Source organism: Salvelinus namaycush, chromosome 40 (genome assembly GCF_016432855.1).
Source record: "Salvelinus namaycush isolate Seneca chromosome 40, SaNama_1.0, whole genome shotgun sequence".
Taxonomy (NCBI): domain Eukaryota; kingdom Metazoa; phylum Chordata; class Actinopteri; order Salmoniformes; family Salmonidae; genus Salvelinus; species Salvelinus namaycush.
The window spans coordinates 16,928,626-16,941,261 of NC_052346.1; the positions used below are offsets into that span (position 1 = coordinate 16,928,626).

General features: G+C 44.0%; 1 protein-coding gene across 1 annotated transcript; it reads left to right on the plus strand.

Moving 5' to 3' along the window:
• LOC120033688 (sodium/myo-inositol cotransporter-like) lies at positions 1-10,421 on the plus strand. Its single transcript, XM_038980123.1, has 2 exons — positions 1-198; positions 7,431-10,421. Exon 2 carries the CDS (start codon positions 7,682-7,684, stop codon positions 9,803-9,805), a length of 2,124 nt encoding a protein of 707 aa, XP_038836051.1. The 5' UTR covers positions 1-198; positions 7,431-7,681; the 3' UTR covers positions 9,806-10,421.
• The last annotated feature ends 2,215 nt before the right edge of the window (positions 10,422-12,636 follow it).

Consider the following 12,636-nt stretch of genomic DNA (forward strand, 5'->3'; position numbering starts at 1 on the left):
CTTGAGGCAAGAGCGTGCATCTACGCCATAGGCAAAGATGGGGGGCGTGTTCATAGAAATGGCACTATGCTGTCAAACCAAAATAGGAATGCACCCTGTGAAATAAATTGCAGGTAATCTACCTGCCTAGGAAGGAGCGTGATTGAAGCCGTGAGTCCGGTGTTGGAGAGATTAGTCAGAGAAGGGCTGCTGGAAATGGTAAGTACAAGCGTTACAAACAATGTCATAATTAAATGTATGGAGTCAGGCTGTAGAAAAATCCTAAACAGTGGTGCGTTTGTCACGTGGAAAGTGACAGGTTCTAGGTCTTAGTTAAGCAGGCAGCGTGAAGCAAGAGGCAGACAAAAGTGACTAACAATTATTTTGTAAGGCATGCTTTTCTATCAGTTTCAGCACATTCTCGGTGCCGGCGCATTCTCAATTTGGTTTCACAATTCAGTTACGTTCATTTCGATGTCGTTACCGTTACTTTAAAATCAGACGCAAACAAAAAGGGGCACAGCAAGCCCATCAGGCAGGTGTCCATCATCTAGATTTAGTCAGTGTAGCAAACCTCGCAGCACAGTCTCCATTTGTACTCTCACCAAACATATCAGCCTGTCATAATAAGCTTTCCGCGAACAATGATCCACCATGCCTCCGGACAGCGTCACTTCCTGTGGGTAGCTGCCTGGAAAAAATAGTTTTTAAAATACTATAATTTAGCTCATGACCAGGCAATTAACCAATAGAAAATGCTACTCAGGTTAAACATGCCAATAAGTCACAGGTGACATTCTCACCCACAATGAGCGTTACCTTGCACTTGATAGTGAAACTATGCAAAAGTACATGTGCAATAATAGGTTTAACACACTGGTTAGAAAAGGCAAATATTTCACACACAAATTGCACTCAAAGATAAACTCCCTGAAACTCTAACTATACAACAAAGTCCCCATGGAAAAATAGACCTCCAATACCTGCTAGCAACTCTACCACATGGTGTCCTGAGGCAGCCAGGGCTCCCATAGCGGTGTTGACCTGCCCTATTGCTGGCACATTGCCCTCAGCTCACCAGGCCACACACCTCCAACCAGTTCCTTAGAGCCATTTATCCTTCACCCACAAGGCACCTTAACATGCCCCAGGCCAGTTAGTGTCTCATGGACCAGCAGGGAGAGACTGGCTTCCTCACCTGCGCCCAGAACCACCCATGGGAGAGACTGCAAAACCTAGGAGGGCACAAACACCAGACCATGAAACTAAAATGGTCCCTGCTCCACAACTGCCCACTCAGTGGCCCAGACCCAGCTGATGCTACACTAAATGCCACAAGGTGGAAAGTGACACATTCACCTGAAAAATGAGTTGAAACCTGTTAGTTCACCTTAAACCTGTTAGTCTAGTGACCACTTCTGGATTGCGCGCTAGTGCACCTCACTTTACGCACAACATTTCCACCGTTCCAATGGAGTGTTCCAGTGTCTAGGGACCTTGGTGCGCTTCAATCATACATTAGGTTACTCTCCAGTTTTTAGAGAAACATTATGAATACTGTATCATAATGTTGGAGTCACCAGATAAAGCAAGAGAGAAAGATGAGCCTTATTGACACTTGTGCAAAGTTTGGATCAGAATTGATTGTTCAAACATTTCCTTAACTTATTAATCTTTACTGTCTGTCACTTATGGTTATCCTGCAATTAAACATGGTAAGGCAAGGTTTTCAATCAGTTTCAGCAAATTCTCAGTTCCGGCACATTCTCAATTTGGTTTCACTATAGAATCCCACAGTGGAGGTGTCATAATACCCATAAAACCTAGCGGTCAAACAGGAAATGGGTTCCAATTGTTTTTCCACCATTCATTTTTCTCATTAGGACATTTTTAGGAACACTTAAAATAAGGGCTGTGTTTCTTTGGAAAAATTCATGGTGGAAAAACGATTGGAACCATTTCCTTGTTTGACCGCTAGGTTATATGGATATTATGACTCATACTGTGGTACTCTATTCAGTTAAATTGTATTTGGAAATGAACATTCTTTCTCGTTAACTTTTCTTTAAAAACCATGCTACTTAAAATCAGACACATCCAAGCCAAACAAAAAGGGGCACAGGAAGCGACGCAGCCCAGCAGACAGGTGTCCATCTTCAGCGCTAAGACATAGGTCAAGTTTGTGCTGTAATTGACTAAGGGCGCGTTCCTCTGTCCAGGCGTTGCTGACGCATACCAGATCTTACAACGACTGGACAGGTATTTTATGTATCAGCTAACCACATCATATGTTATAGCAATCTTTCAGTCGATCATGTGGCACGCAACCATTGGTTGGTGGATGCAACGTCCGAGCAGGGGAACACAACCATGTGGTTAGCTGATACTTTAAAAAATCTATCCAATAAGATCTGGCATGTGTCAGCAACGCCTTGGCAGAGGAACGCGCCCTTAGTCAAATACAGCACAAACTTTGTTTACCACCTCCAATCGTATCAGCCTGCCATAAAAAGCTTTCAGCAAACAGTGATCCAACATGCCTCTGGACTGGATCACTTCCTGTGGGCGGCTGCACACAGGGCTTGTTAAACATTGCAGGCGACTGCCGGCTGACTGATCGATAAAAATAACTACTCATAAATAACTACTTCATATTATTTGTAGATCAGTCAGTCCCAATTTATCCATGATACAGTGGCTTGCGAAAATATTCACCCCCTTGGCATTTTTCCTATTTTGTTGTCTTACAACCTGGAATTAAAATTTATAATTTTTTAGGGTTTGTATCATTTGATTTACATAACATGCATACCACTTTGAAGATGCAAAATATTTTTTGTGGTGAAACAAACATGAAATAAGACAAAGAAATTGAGAACTTGAGTGTGCATAGCTATTCACCCCCCCAGAGTCAATACTTTGTAGAGCCACTTTTTGCAGCAATTACAGCTGCAAGTCTCTTGGGGTATGTCTCTATAAGCTTGGCACATCTAGCCACTGGGATTTTTGCCCATTCTTCAAGGCAAAACTGCTCCAGCTCCATCAAGTTGGATGGGTTCTGCTGGTGGTCAGCAATCTTTAAGTCATACCACAAATTCTCAATTGGATTGAGGTCTGGGCTTTGACTAGGCCATTCCAAGACATTTAAATGTTTCCCCTTAAACCACTCGAGTGTTGCTTTAGCAGTATGCTTAGGGTCATTGTCCTGCTGGAAGGTGATCCTCCGTCCCAGTCTCAAATCTCTGGAAGACTGAAACAGGTTTCCCCTCAAGAATTTCCTTGTATTTAGCGCCTTCCATCATTCCTTCAATTCTGACCAGTTTCCCAGTCCCTGCCAATGAAAAACATCCCCACAGCATGATGGGGGACTTTATTTAACTAATTATGTGACTTCTGAAGGTAATTGGTTGCACCAGATCTTATGTAGGGGCTTCATAGCAAAGGGGGTGAATACATATGCACGCACCACTTTTCCGTTTTGTATTTTTTAGAATTCTTTGAAACATGTTATTTTTTTCATTTCACTTCACCAATTTGGACTATTTTGTGTATGTCCATTACATGAAATCCAAATAAAAATCTATTTAAATTACAGGTTGTAATGCAACAAAATAGGAAAAACGCCAAGGGGAATGAATACTTTTGCAAGGCACTGTACATTATGGTTTTGATCCTCTCGAACACAGCCAAAGGTGGCATTCCCCTGCTCAGACGTTGCATGCATTAGCCAATGGTTGCGTGCCACATCATCCACTGTCCAACTGACAGATTGCCAAAACATATGTGGTTAGCTGATACGTAAAATACTTATCTGGCAGGTGTCAACAACATCTGGGCAGAGGAACGCGTCCATAAACAAGGGTGTTTAAATATACACTGAGCAAAAATATATAAATTTAGCATGCACCAATTTCAATGATTTTACTGAGTTACAGTTCATATAAGGAAATCAAAATTAATTGGGCCCTAATCAATGGCTGTTCGAAGTTGCAGGATATTGGCGGGAACTGGAACACTCTGATGTACATGTCAATCCAGAGCATCCCAAACATGCTCAATGGGTGACATGTCTGGTGAGTATGCAGGTCATGGAAGAACAGGGACATTTTCAGGTTCCAGGAATTGTATACAGATCCTTGCGGCATGAGGCTGTGCATTATCATGCTGAAACATGAGGTGATGGCGGCTGATGAATGCCACAACAATGGGCCTCAGGATCTCGTCACGGTATCTCTGTGGATTCCAATTGCCACCGATAACATGCAATTGTGTTCGTTGTCCATAGCTTATGCCTGCCAATACCATAACCCCACTCTGTTCACAACGTTGACATCAGCGAACCACTCGCCCATCACGACGCCATACACGCTATCTGCCTGGTACAGTTGAAACTGGGATTCATCCATGAAGAGCAGACTTTTCCAGCAGCGATCAACGGTGAACATTTGCCCCCTGAAGTCCGGTACAACGCTGAACTGCGGTCAGGTCAAGACCCTGGTGAGGATGACAAGCATGCAGATGAGCTTCCCTAAGACTATTTCTGACAGTTTTTGCAGAACCTACAGTTTCATCAGCTGTCCGGGTGGCTGGTCTCAGACAATACCACAGGTGAAGAAGCCGGATGTGGAGGTCCTGGCTGGCGTGGTTATACATGGTCTGCGATTGTGCGGCCGGTTGGAAGTACTACCAAATTCTCTAATACAATGTTGGAGGCGGCTTATGGTAGAAAAATGTACATTAAATTATCTGGCAACAGCTCTGGTGGACATTCCTACAGTCAGCATGCCAATTGAATGCTCCCTCAACTTGAGATATCTGAGACACTGTGACACTGTGACAACTGCACATTTTGGTGGTCTTTTGTCCCCCGGCACAAGGTGCACCTGTGTAATGATCATGCTGTTTTAATCAGATTCTTGATATGCCACACCTGTCAGATGGATAGATTATTTTGGCAAAGGAGAAATGCTCTCTAACATGGATGTAAACAAATTTGTGCACATTTGAGAGAAATAAGCTTTCGTGCGTATGGAACATTTCTGGGTTCTTTTATTTCAGCTCATGAAACACTTTACATGTTGAGTTTATATTTTTGTTCAGTGTATATAATTTATATCACGTGATCAGGCAATTAACCAATAGAAATGCTACTTAGGTTAAACACACCTGTGTCATTCTCACCCACTTAATGAGTGCTTCCTCACACTTGATAGTGAAAAACACCGCAAAAGCACACGTGCAATAATAGGTTTCACACACTGGTTAGAAAAAGCTAATATTTCACACAAAATTGCACTCAAAAAGATAAACTCCCAGAAACTCTAAATATACAACAAAGTCCCCTTGAAAATAAAGGCCTCCGATACCTGCTAGCATCTCTCCCACATGGTGTCCTGAGGTAGCCACTGAGTTCCAGTGTCTAGGGGACTTGGGGCGCTTCTAATCAAAAGTGTTGGGGAAGCTTCTCTGACAATATAGTTTACCAAGCTAACAATTACTTCACACTCAAAGAAGTTAAGCTATACTAAAGAGACCCTTAAGAAAAAGATAGTTTTCTTAACTAAAGTTGCTTTGAAAAAGTAGTTCAATACATCCAAACTACTTAGAAAAATTCTCATATCTAAATCTGAAACGTCATAGACTACAAATTGCAAGAACAGATCATTCTGGAGTCCGATGTTTACAGAATGTGTAATTTAGCCTATTGTAATTTAGCCTAGTAAAACTCACGGATGATTAGTAAAGCTTAAACCAAGTTTATTCACCCATTGGGTCATACAGCTGCATAAGACAAAGACATGGTTCCACCAGTGGTAATATATATATACCCCAATTTGGGTGACGTAATGTTTAGAGAGAAGGAGGACATCTTTATTGCTAGGCAGGAAATTAAGTGATGCGGCCCATAAACTGTTCCTTCTCCCTTAATGTGACCTGACCTAACGTTGGCCCCCTTCCTCACTAAACCACATCGCACCACCCTTATCAGTGCCTGCCACATGTGATTGCCCTTCCCTGCACTCAGTACATTACAAGCTTAATTGCCTCCACCATATACATTCCTCCTACAGATAACCATTAACTTCTGGTGTAGACCCTAGACTATAGCACTCAATATTCCAATAGGATACCTGATAATTAACACTATTCCAAGTTTAGGAGTCAGAACCCAGAACCCATCACTATTAAACACATAAACTGTTTCAAGTGAGAATTAGGCAGGTCTGATGCAGAAAAAGAATATTCTTGCCTACTTCACCCATTAAAAAGTAGTGTAGTTTCAGTAGTTAGCTACACCGTTACATGGCACAAAAGTAATTAACTACTGAAAACCCTACCAACATTTGAATTAAATTCAACTACCACTACCCTTCTGCAAAATGTAGTTAACTACATTTACTATGTAGTAATTTAAATTGCTATATAGTAAATGTAGTTCAATTACTAGTAAATGTAGTTAAATTACTAGTAGAACTACGTGTAGTTCGCTACTCCTCAACACTGCTAATCAATCATATATTCTGTCTATCATAATTCTGGAATCACCAGATGAAGCCAAAGAGAAAGATGAACCTTAATGACACTTTTGTAAAGTTTGGATCAGAATTAGTGATCGTTCAAAAATGTCCTTAACTTATTCATCTTTACTGTCTGTCAAGTCTTTCGCTTAGGGTTATCTTCTAATTTAATGTGGTTTGGTAGCCCTGTGAGGCTTTTCCTGGACACATTTGAATGAATGTAAGTAACAGACACATCCCTATGTCCATTCCACTGTAAGGCTTTGACTGTCCCACAAACACACGAGCTATTGATTCTAGAAGGAGCACACATTTGGGCGTACAGTAACTCAGACACATCCATCCCTTTGTGACATGTATCTCTTCAAAATAACCCAGATAAACAAACAATACCCAATGGAACTATTTGACATAAATCTGAGTCAAACCTGAATACTACAAATATGTACACCCATCTGACACAAGAAGATCCAGCTACAGCATGTTAAAATTGGATGAATGTTTACACAGCTATAAGGGGAGTAGTCGTCAGTTAAACTGAGAAATAAAGAGTGAGGGTGGGACTGGTAGGGGTATGTATGCATGCACCCATTGAACTGTGCAAAACTCATACAAGACTAGTACTACTATACTGTTAGCTATGTGTTATAGATCAGTGGTTCCCAAATGCCTTTTTCACTGTGACCCTTTTATAGCTTTTGAGGTTTTTTAGTGGCCAACCAAGTCAGCGAAACCAATGTTCCTGGCCAGGACCCAGACACGACTTAATTAAAAGACTTTTGCCACAACTCAAATCCAGTTTATCTTGACCCGCTATTTCTTTGGGGAAACACAGTTCAGATGTATTGTAGATCTTCTTATTTATTCAACCTCCATTTATTTAAAAAAGGTTTTACCAACCCTGATCTGTTGTGTTTTTATGCTCTATTGTAGGAGCGTCGATACAGATGAGCTGCTACCTCCAACTTACAGTATTCCCCGTCAACCCTTAGGGTGCCTTTCTGTGGGAATACCTCACCAAGACCTGAACTGGACCTGACTCGCCTGCAGCATCCAAGCATTCAGTGTCTTAGAATCTCTCATAATCAACTGAAAGACTGGTACTTAAATTGAAAGGGTACTGATCACTAAAGCAACCATATCACGTAACTCCTCAATAACTGTCTTTAGAAGTATTATCCAAGATGGCTCCCACCACCATGGAGGCGGCGGACATCGTTGTTGTGGTGCTGTACTTCATCCTGGTCCTTGCCATTGGCTTCTTCGCCATGATGAAAGCCAATCGGAGCACTGTGAGCGGTTACTTCCTGGCCGGCCGATCAATGAACTGGGCTATGATTGGTGCCTCTCTGTTCGTCAGCAACATTGGCAGCGAGCATTTCATTGGCCTTGCAGGGTCCGGGGCGGCCAGCGGGTTCGGAGTCGCCGCATGGGAGTTCAATGCCCTCCTGCTCCTCCAGCTCCTGGGCTGGGTGTTCATCCCTGTTTACATCCACTCTGGGGTCTACACAATGCCTGAGTACCTGGCCAAGCGCTTCGGCGGCCGACGGCTTAAGGTCTACTTCGCTGCTCTGTCTCTGCTGCTCTACATCTTCACCAAGCTCTCTGTGGACCTGTACTCCGGAGCGCTCTTCATCCAGGAGTCACTGGGCTGGAACCTCTATCTGTCCATCATCCTCCTCATCACCGTGACCGCGCTGCTGACCGTCACAGGGGGCCTGGTTGCGGTCATCTACACCGACACCCTCCAGGCATTCCTGATGATTGGCGGCGCGCTATGCCTAACCGCCATTAGCCTGGTAAAAGTGGGTGGCCTGGAAGGGGTGCGGACCAAGTACATGGAAGCCAGACCGAACATCACAGCGATATTAGCATCCTCCAACTTCACCTACATCCCCTCCTGCCACGTGGAGCCCAAGCCCGACTCCCTGCGCATCTTAAGGGGCCCGCTGGACAAGGACCTCCCCTGGCCGGGCTTCCTCCTGGGCCAGACCCCGGCCTCCATCTGGTACTGGTGTGCCGACCAGGTCATTGTCCAGCGGGTGCTAGCCGCACGGAGCATCTCCCACGCTAAAGGCTCCACACTGATGGCCGGCTTCCTCAAGATCCTGCCCATGTTCATCATCGTCATTCCCGGGATGATCTCCCGCATCCTGTTTGCAGATGAGCTGGCGTGTATCAGCCCAGAACACTGCATGGAGGTGTGTGGATCCAGGGCTGGGTGTTCTAACGTAGCCTACCCCCGCCTGGTGATGTCCGTCATGCCGGTGGGTCTGCGTGGCCTGATGATGGCGGTGATGATCGCAGCGCTCATGAGCGACCTGGACTCCATCTTCAACTCCGCCAGCACCATCTTTACCTTGGACATTTACAAAATGGCGCGGGAGCGGGCGTCGTCGAGGGAGCTGATGGTGGTGGGGCGTGTGTTCGTGGTGTTCATGGTGGTTATCAGCATCGCCTGGGTTCCTGTAATCATCGAGATGCAGGGAGGCCAGATGTTCTACTACATCCAGGAAGTGTCTGACTACCTGACCCCGCCCATCGCTGCCCTATTCCTGCTGGGCGTCCTATGGCGGCGCTGCAACGAGACTGGTGTATTCTGGGGTGGCATAGTGGGGTTCGCGTTGGGCGCCATAAGACTGGTGCTTGCGTTCGTCTACAGAGAGCCCCACTGCGACGAACCGGACGAGCGGCCATCTTTTGTCAAGGACGTTCATTTCATGTACGTGGCAGCCGGGCTGTTCTGGATCTCAGGACTGGTGGCTGTGGTGGTTAGCCTCTGCACCCCTCCACCGAGCATAGAGCAGGTCCGCACCACTACCTTCTGGGGGCTACGCCAAAGAAACACAACTCCAAACATGGAGAGAGACGAGGAGATGAGCAAGCTGAACCCCCAAACTAAGACCCATGTCAATGGGAACGGCTGCATGGACAAGGAGATGCCCAAAGACCTCCATAATGGTGTCAATGGGGTGGAGGCTTTATCCTATATGGAGGCTCCATCTAATCTCCAAAATGGTGGCCACCTAACCTTTCCAAACACCGGAATGGCGGTAGACCAAGAAAAGCCTTGGGTGGTCTGCTGTGGAGGAGTAGAAGGGGAGAAGGGGAGGTGTGTGAGGGTTCTAGAGTGGTTCTGTGGGTTTAAGGAGGAGCCGGCTAAGACCCGGCCCAGATCAGCCGAGGAGGAAGAGAGGCTTTTGCAGGAGATGCTCCAGGAGACCCCCAGAACCAGACTAATCCTCAACATGGGCCTGGTGCTGGTCTGCTCTGTGGGGGTGTTCCTCTTCATCTACTTCTCTCTGTAGGAGGGGATCTCAACCTGTGATGTACACAATATAGTTTATATGTAATATGTCTACATGTGACATCTAAAGAAGTGTTTCTTCTTTCTGTGTTTCCTACGCCACCCGAAAAGTTCAAGCCCAGTGAATCAGGTGTGCTTGAGCTGGGCTAGAACAAAAATGTCCAACCTTGGTGGTACTCCAACATGGACTCAGGGGTAGACGTAACATAGGAAACGTAAACCTAGTATGTAATGTTACATTACGTATGGTACAGTGCCTTAAAGTATTCACACCGCTTGACTTTTTCAAAATGTTATTACAAAGTGGGATTAAAATAATGTAATTGTCATTTTTACACTACATACTCACGATTTACACTACATACTCATGTCAAAGTGGCAAAAAAATCACAAATTAAATGGAAAATAAAACACTAATATATATTCATTAGATAAGTATTTAACCCCCTGAGTCAATACATGTTAGAATCACCTTTGGAAGCAATTACAGCTTTCTGGGTAAGTCTCGAAGAGCTTTGCAAACCTGGATTGTATATTATTTGCCCATTAGTCTTTAACAAATTATTCAAGCTCTGTCAAGTTGGTTGTTGATCATTGCTAAACAGCCAATTTCAAGTCGATGTTAAGTCAAAACTGTAACTAGGCCACTCAAACATTCAATATCGTCTTGGTAAGTAACTCCAGTGTATATTTGGCCTTGCGTTTTAGGCTATTGTCCTGATGAAAGGTGGATTTGTCTCTGTGTCTGTTGGAAAGCAGACTGAACCAGGTTTTCCTCTAGGACTATGCCTGTGTTTAGCTCTATTCCCTTTCTTTTAATCCCAAATAAAACTCCCAAGTCCTTGCCGATGACAAACACATTCATTCATTCATTCATTCATTTAGCAGACAATTGTATCACACCATAGTGCTATCAGACTTCTGATACCAATGCAGGGTGAAAGAGGGGCCACAAAATGTGAACTCCTATCAAAAATGGTATAGAAAAGTATTTTGTATTTTGACAATCCAAATTACAGTATTTTGAAAATACAAAACACATTGGATTGTAGTTCAGCCCAGTGTAAGTCAAATTACAAAATACTCTGAATTCAAATAAGTATTTCAAATACATCTAACAGAAACTGTCCATCTTTGCCTGTGGTTTCAGGCTGCCAGCTACGCTACTCTCTACCTGACCTAGATATAGAATACATAGAAACCCACTTATCTAAAGGAACACTATTAAAATAAGTCCCCCCTGTAATGGAATAGTACTGCCTGAATTGGTACTACTTTCTGTGGTAGTGTCAAAAAAGGTGCAAATGAATGTTACAGTATTAGCCCAAGCACGTTCCTGTTGTCAGACTATTTGCATAATACAAGAAAGGGAGTTAATGGTGGTATTGCAGGAAAATAAGTCCTGTGTGTATTCATCCCCCTCAGCCCACAGTGTCCTGGTGTGCCTGAGGTCAGAAATAGCCCAGTGGGTAACCGGTGTCCTGAAAAGACCCAAGATGGACGCCATGGTCTGGTCTGTAGGGAGCCACTGATGTGTGTAAACCAGCACAGGAGCACCTGGTTAAACAGCAGTATGGAACTGGTGTGGGAGTGAGCACTACTTTGCTGCTGGCCTAGTCCTCATTGTCACTAATAGCCCACCACTCTCAAATAGTTTTAATTCATCTAAGGTTCAGTGCCATATAGGCTGCGTTTACACAGGCAGCCCAATTCTGAATTTCCCCCCACCCCACTAATTGGTCTTTTGACCAATCACATCAGATCTTTTCACATCAGATCTTTTTCAGAGCTGATCTGATTGGTCAAAAGACAGATTAGTGATGTCATGACGTTGGGTTGGGGGTAGGTTTATGACAGTCATAAATACCTCTTTCCCCCTTTTTTTCTCTCCCTACTATAACTGATGTGACATAAGAAAACCCCTTGGTTAACATAGAGATTCTGGGTAACATCAGAAGTTGGGGGAAATGAACTATATTCTGGTAACCCGACCAACTGAACATATGCGGTGGTACTTAAGGTATATTATGTCAGTTCGGTTGCCCTCTGACACATTCTCATCAATGATAGAATGACATAAACTCTACTGTAGAAAGTCTAAAGTCAGAGGTATCGGATTCACATGGAATTGTTGTTTAATTCAAATGTTTGAATATGACATTATTTGTGAAGAGGTGAAATGTAATTTTAGCTTCCAAATGAGAGATCTGTGCTTTCATAAGTTTTCCTCTGCTCACAGTGGTCTGCCCCTGTGAAGAGGCATGGGTTATAAACTTTTCAGACACACCCCTCTCCCTCCACTATAAAAGCCACATGAACAAGAATATAACTTCCTGTTCCGGGTACGCTAGGATGACGATCCAGTGTCAGAATGGTTCAGATAATCACTATAGATGAAGCCAACATCAGCATGGACTTTGATTGTAAATGGTATGAACTTTGAACTCGTATTCACTACAGAAGTGATATCTCCTAGCCTTTGAGTTAGCAACAGCTAAACGCAGGTTCGGAAGGACAGTCCAAGTATCCCGTCTAATACACACAACGTATCCCGTGACTACCAGAGACATTCTTCAAAGGACAGAGGACTCGGGTTGGCGACACGGGCCATCTACCACCAACCTACTGAAGCGCAGCTCAGAGTAAATATGTATTGCATTTTCCTCTTCAAATGGGCGGTAATTTAGAATGCATAAGATACTGTATTTACGATAGTACAGCTCGCCTATGTTCAAGTCTCCCGCTCTTTCACTAGGACTCAGCCCGTCCCTTTGTGTAACAAGCTGTCATATCTATTCCGCCCGCTAGGGATGTTTTTCTGTGTGACGTAAT

What these genes read in the sequence shown, in the direction of transcription:
- LOC120033688 (XM_038980123.1), top strand. Translation starts at nt 7,682, where the DNA reads ATGGCTCCCACCACCATGGAGGCGGCGGACATCGTTGTTGTGGTGCTG.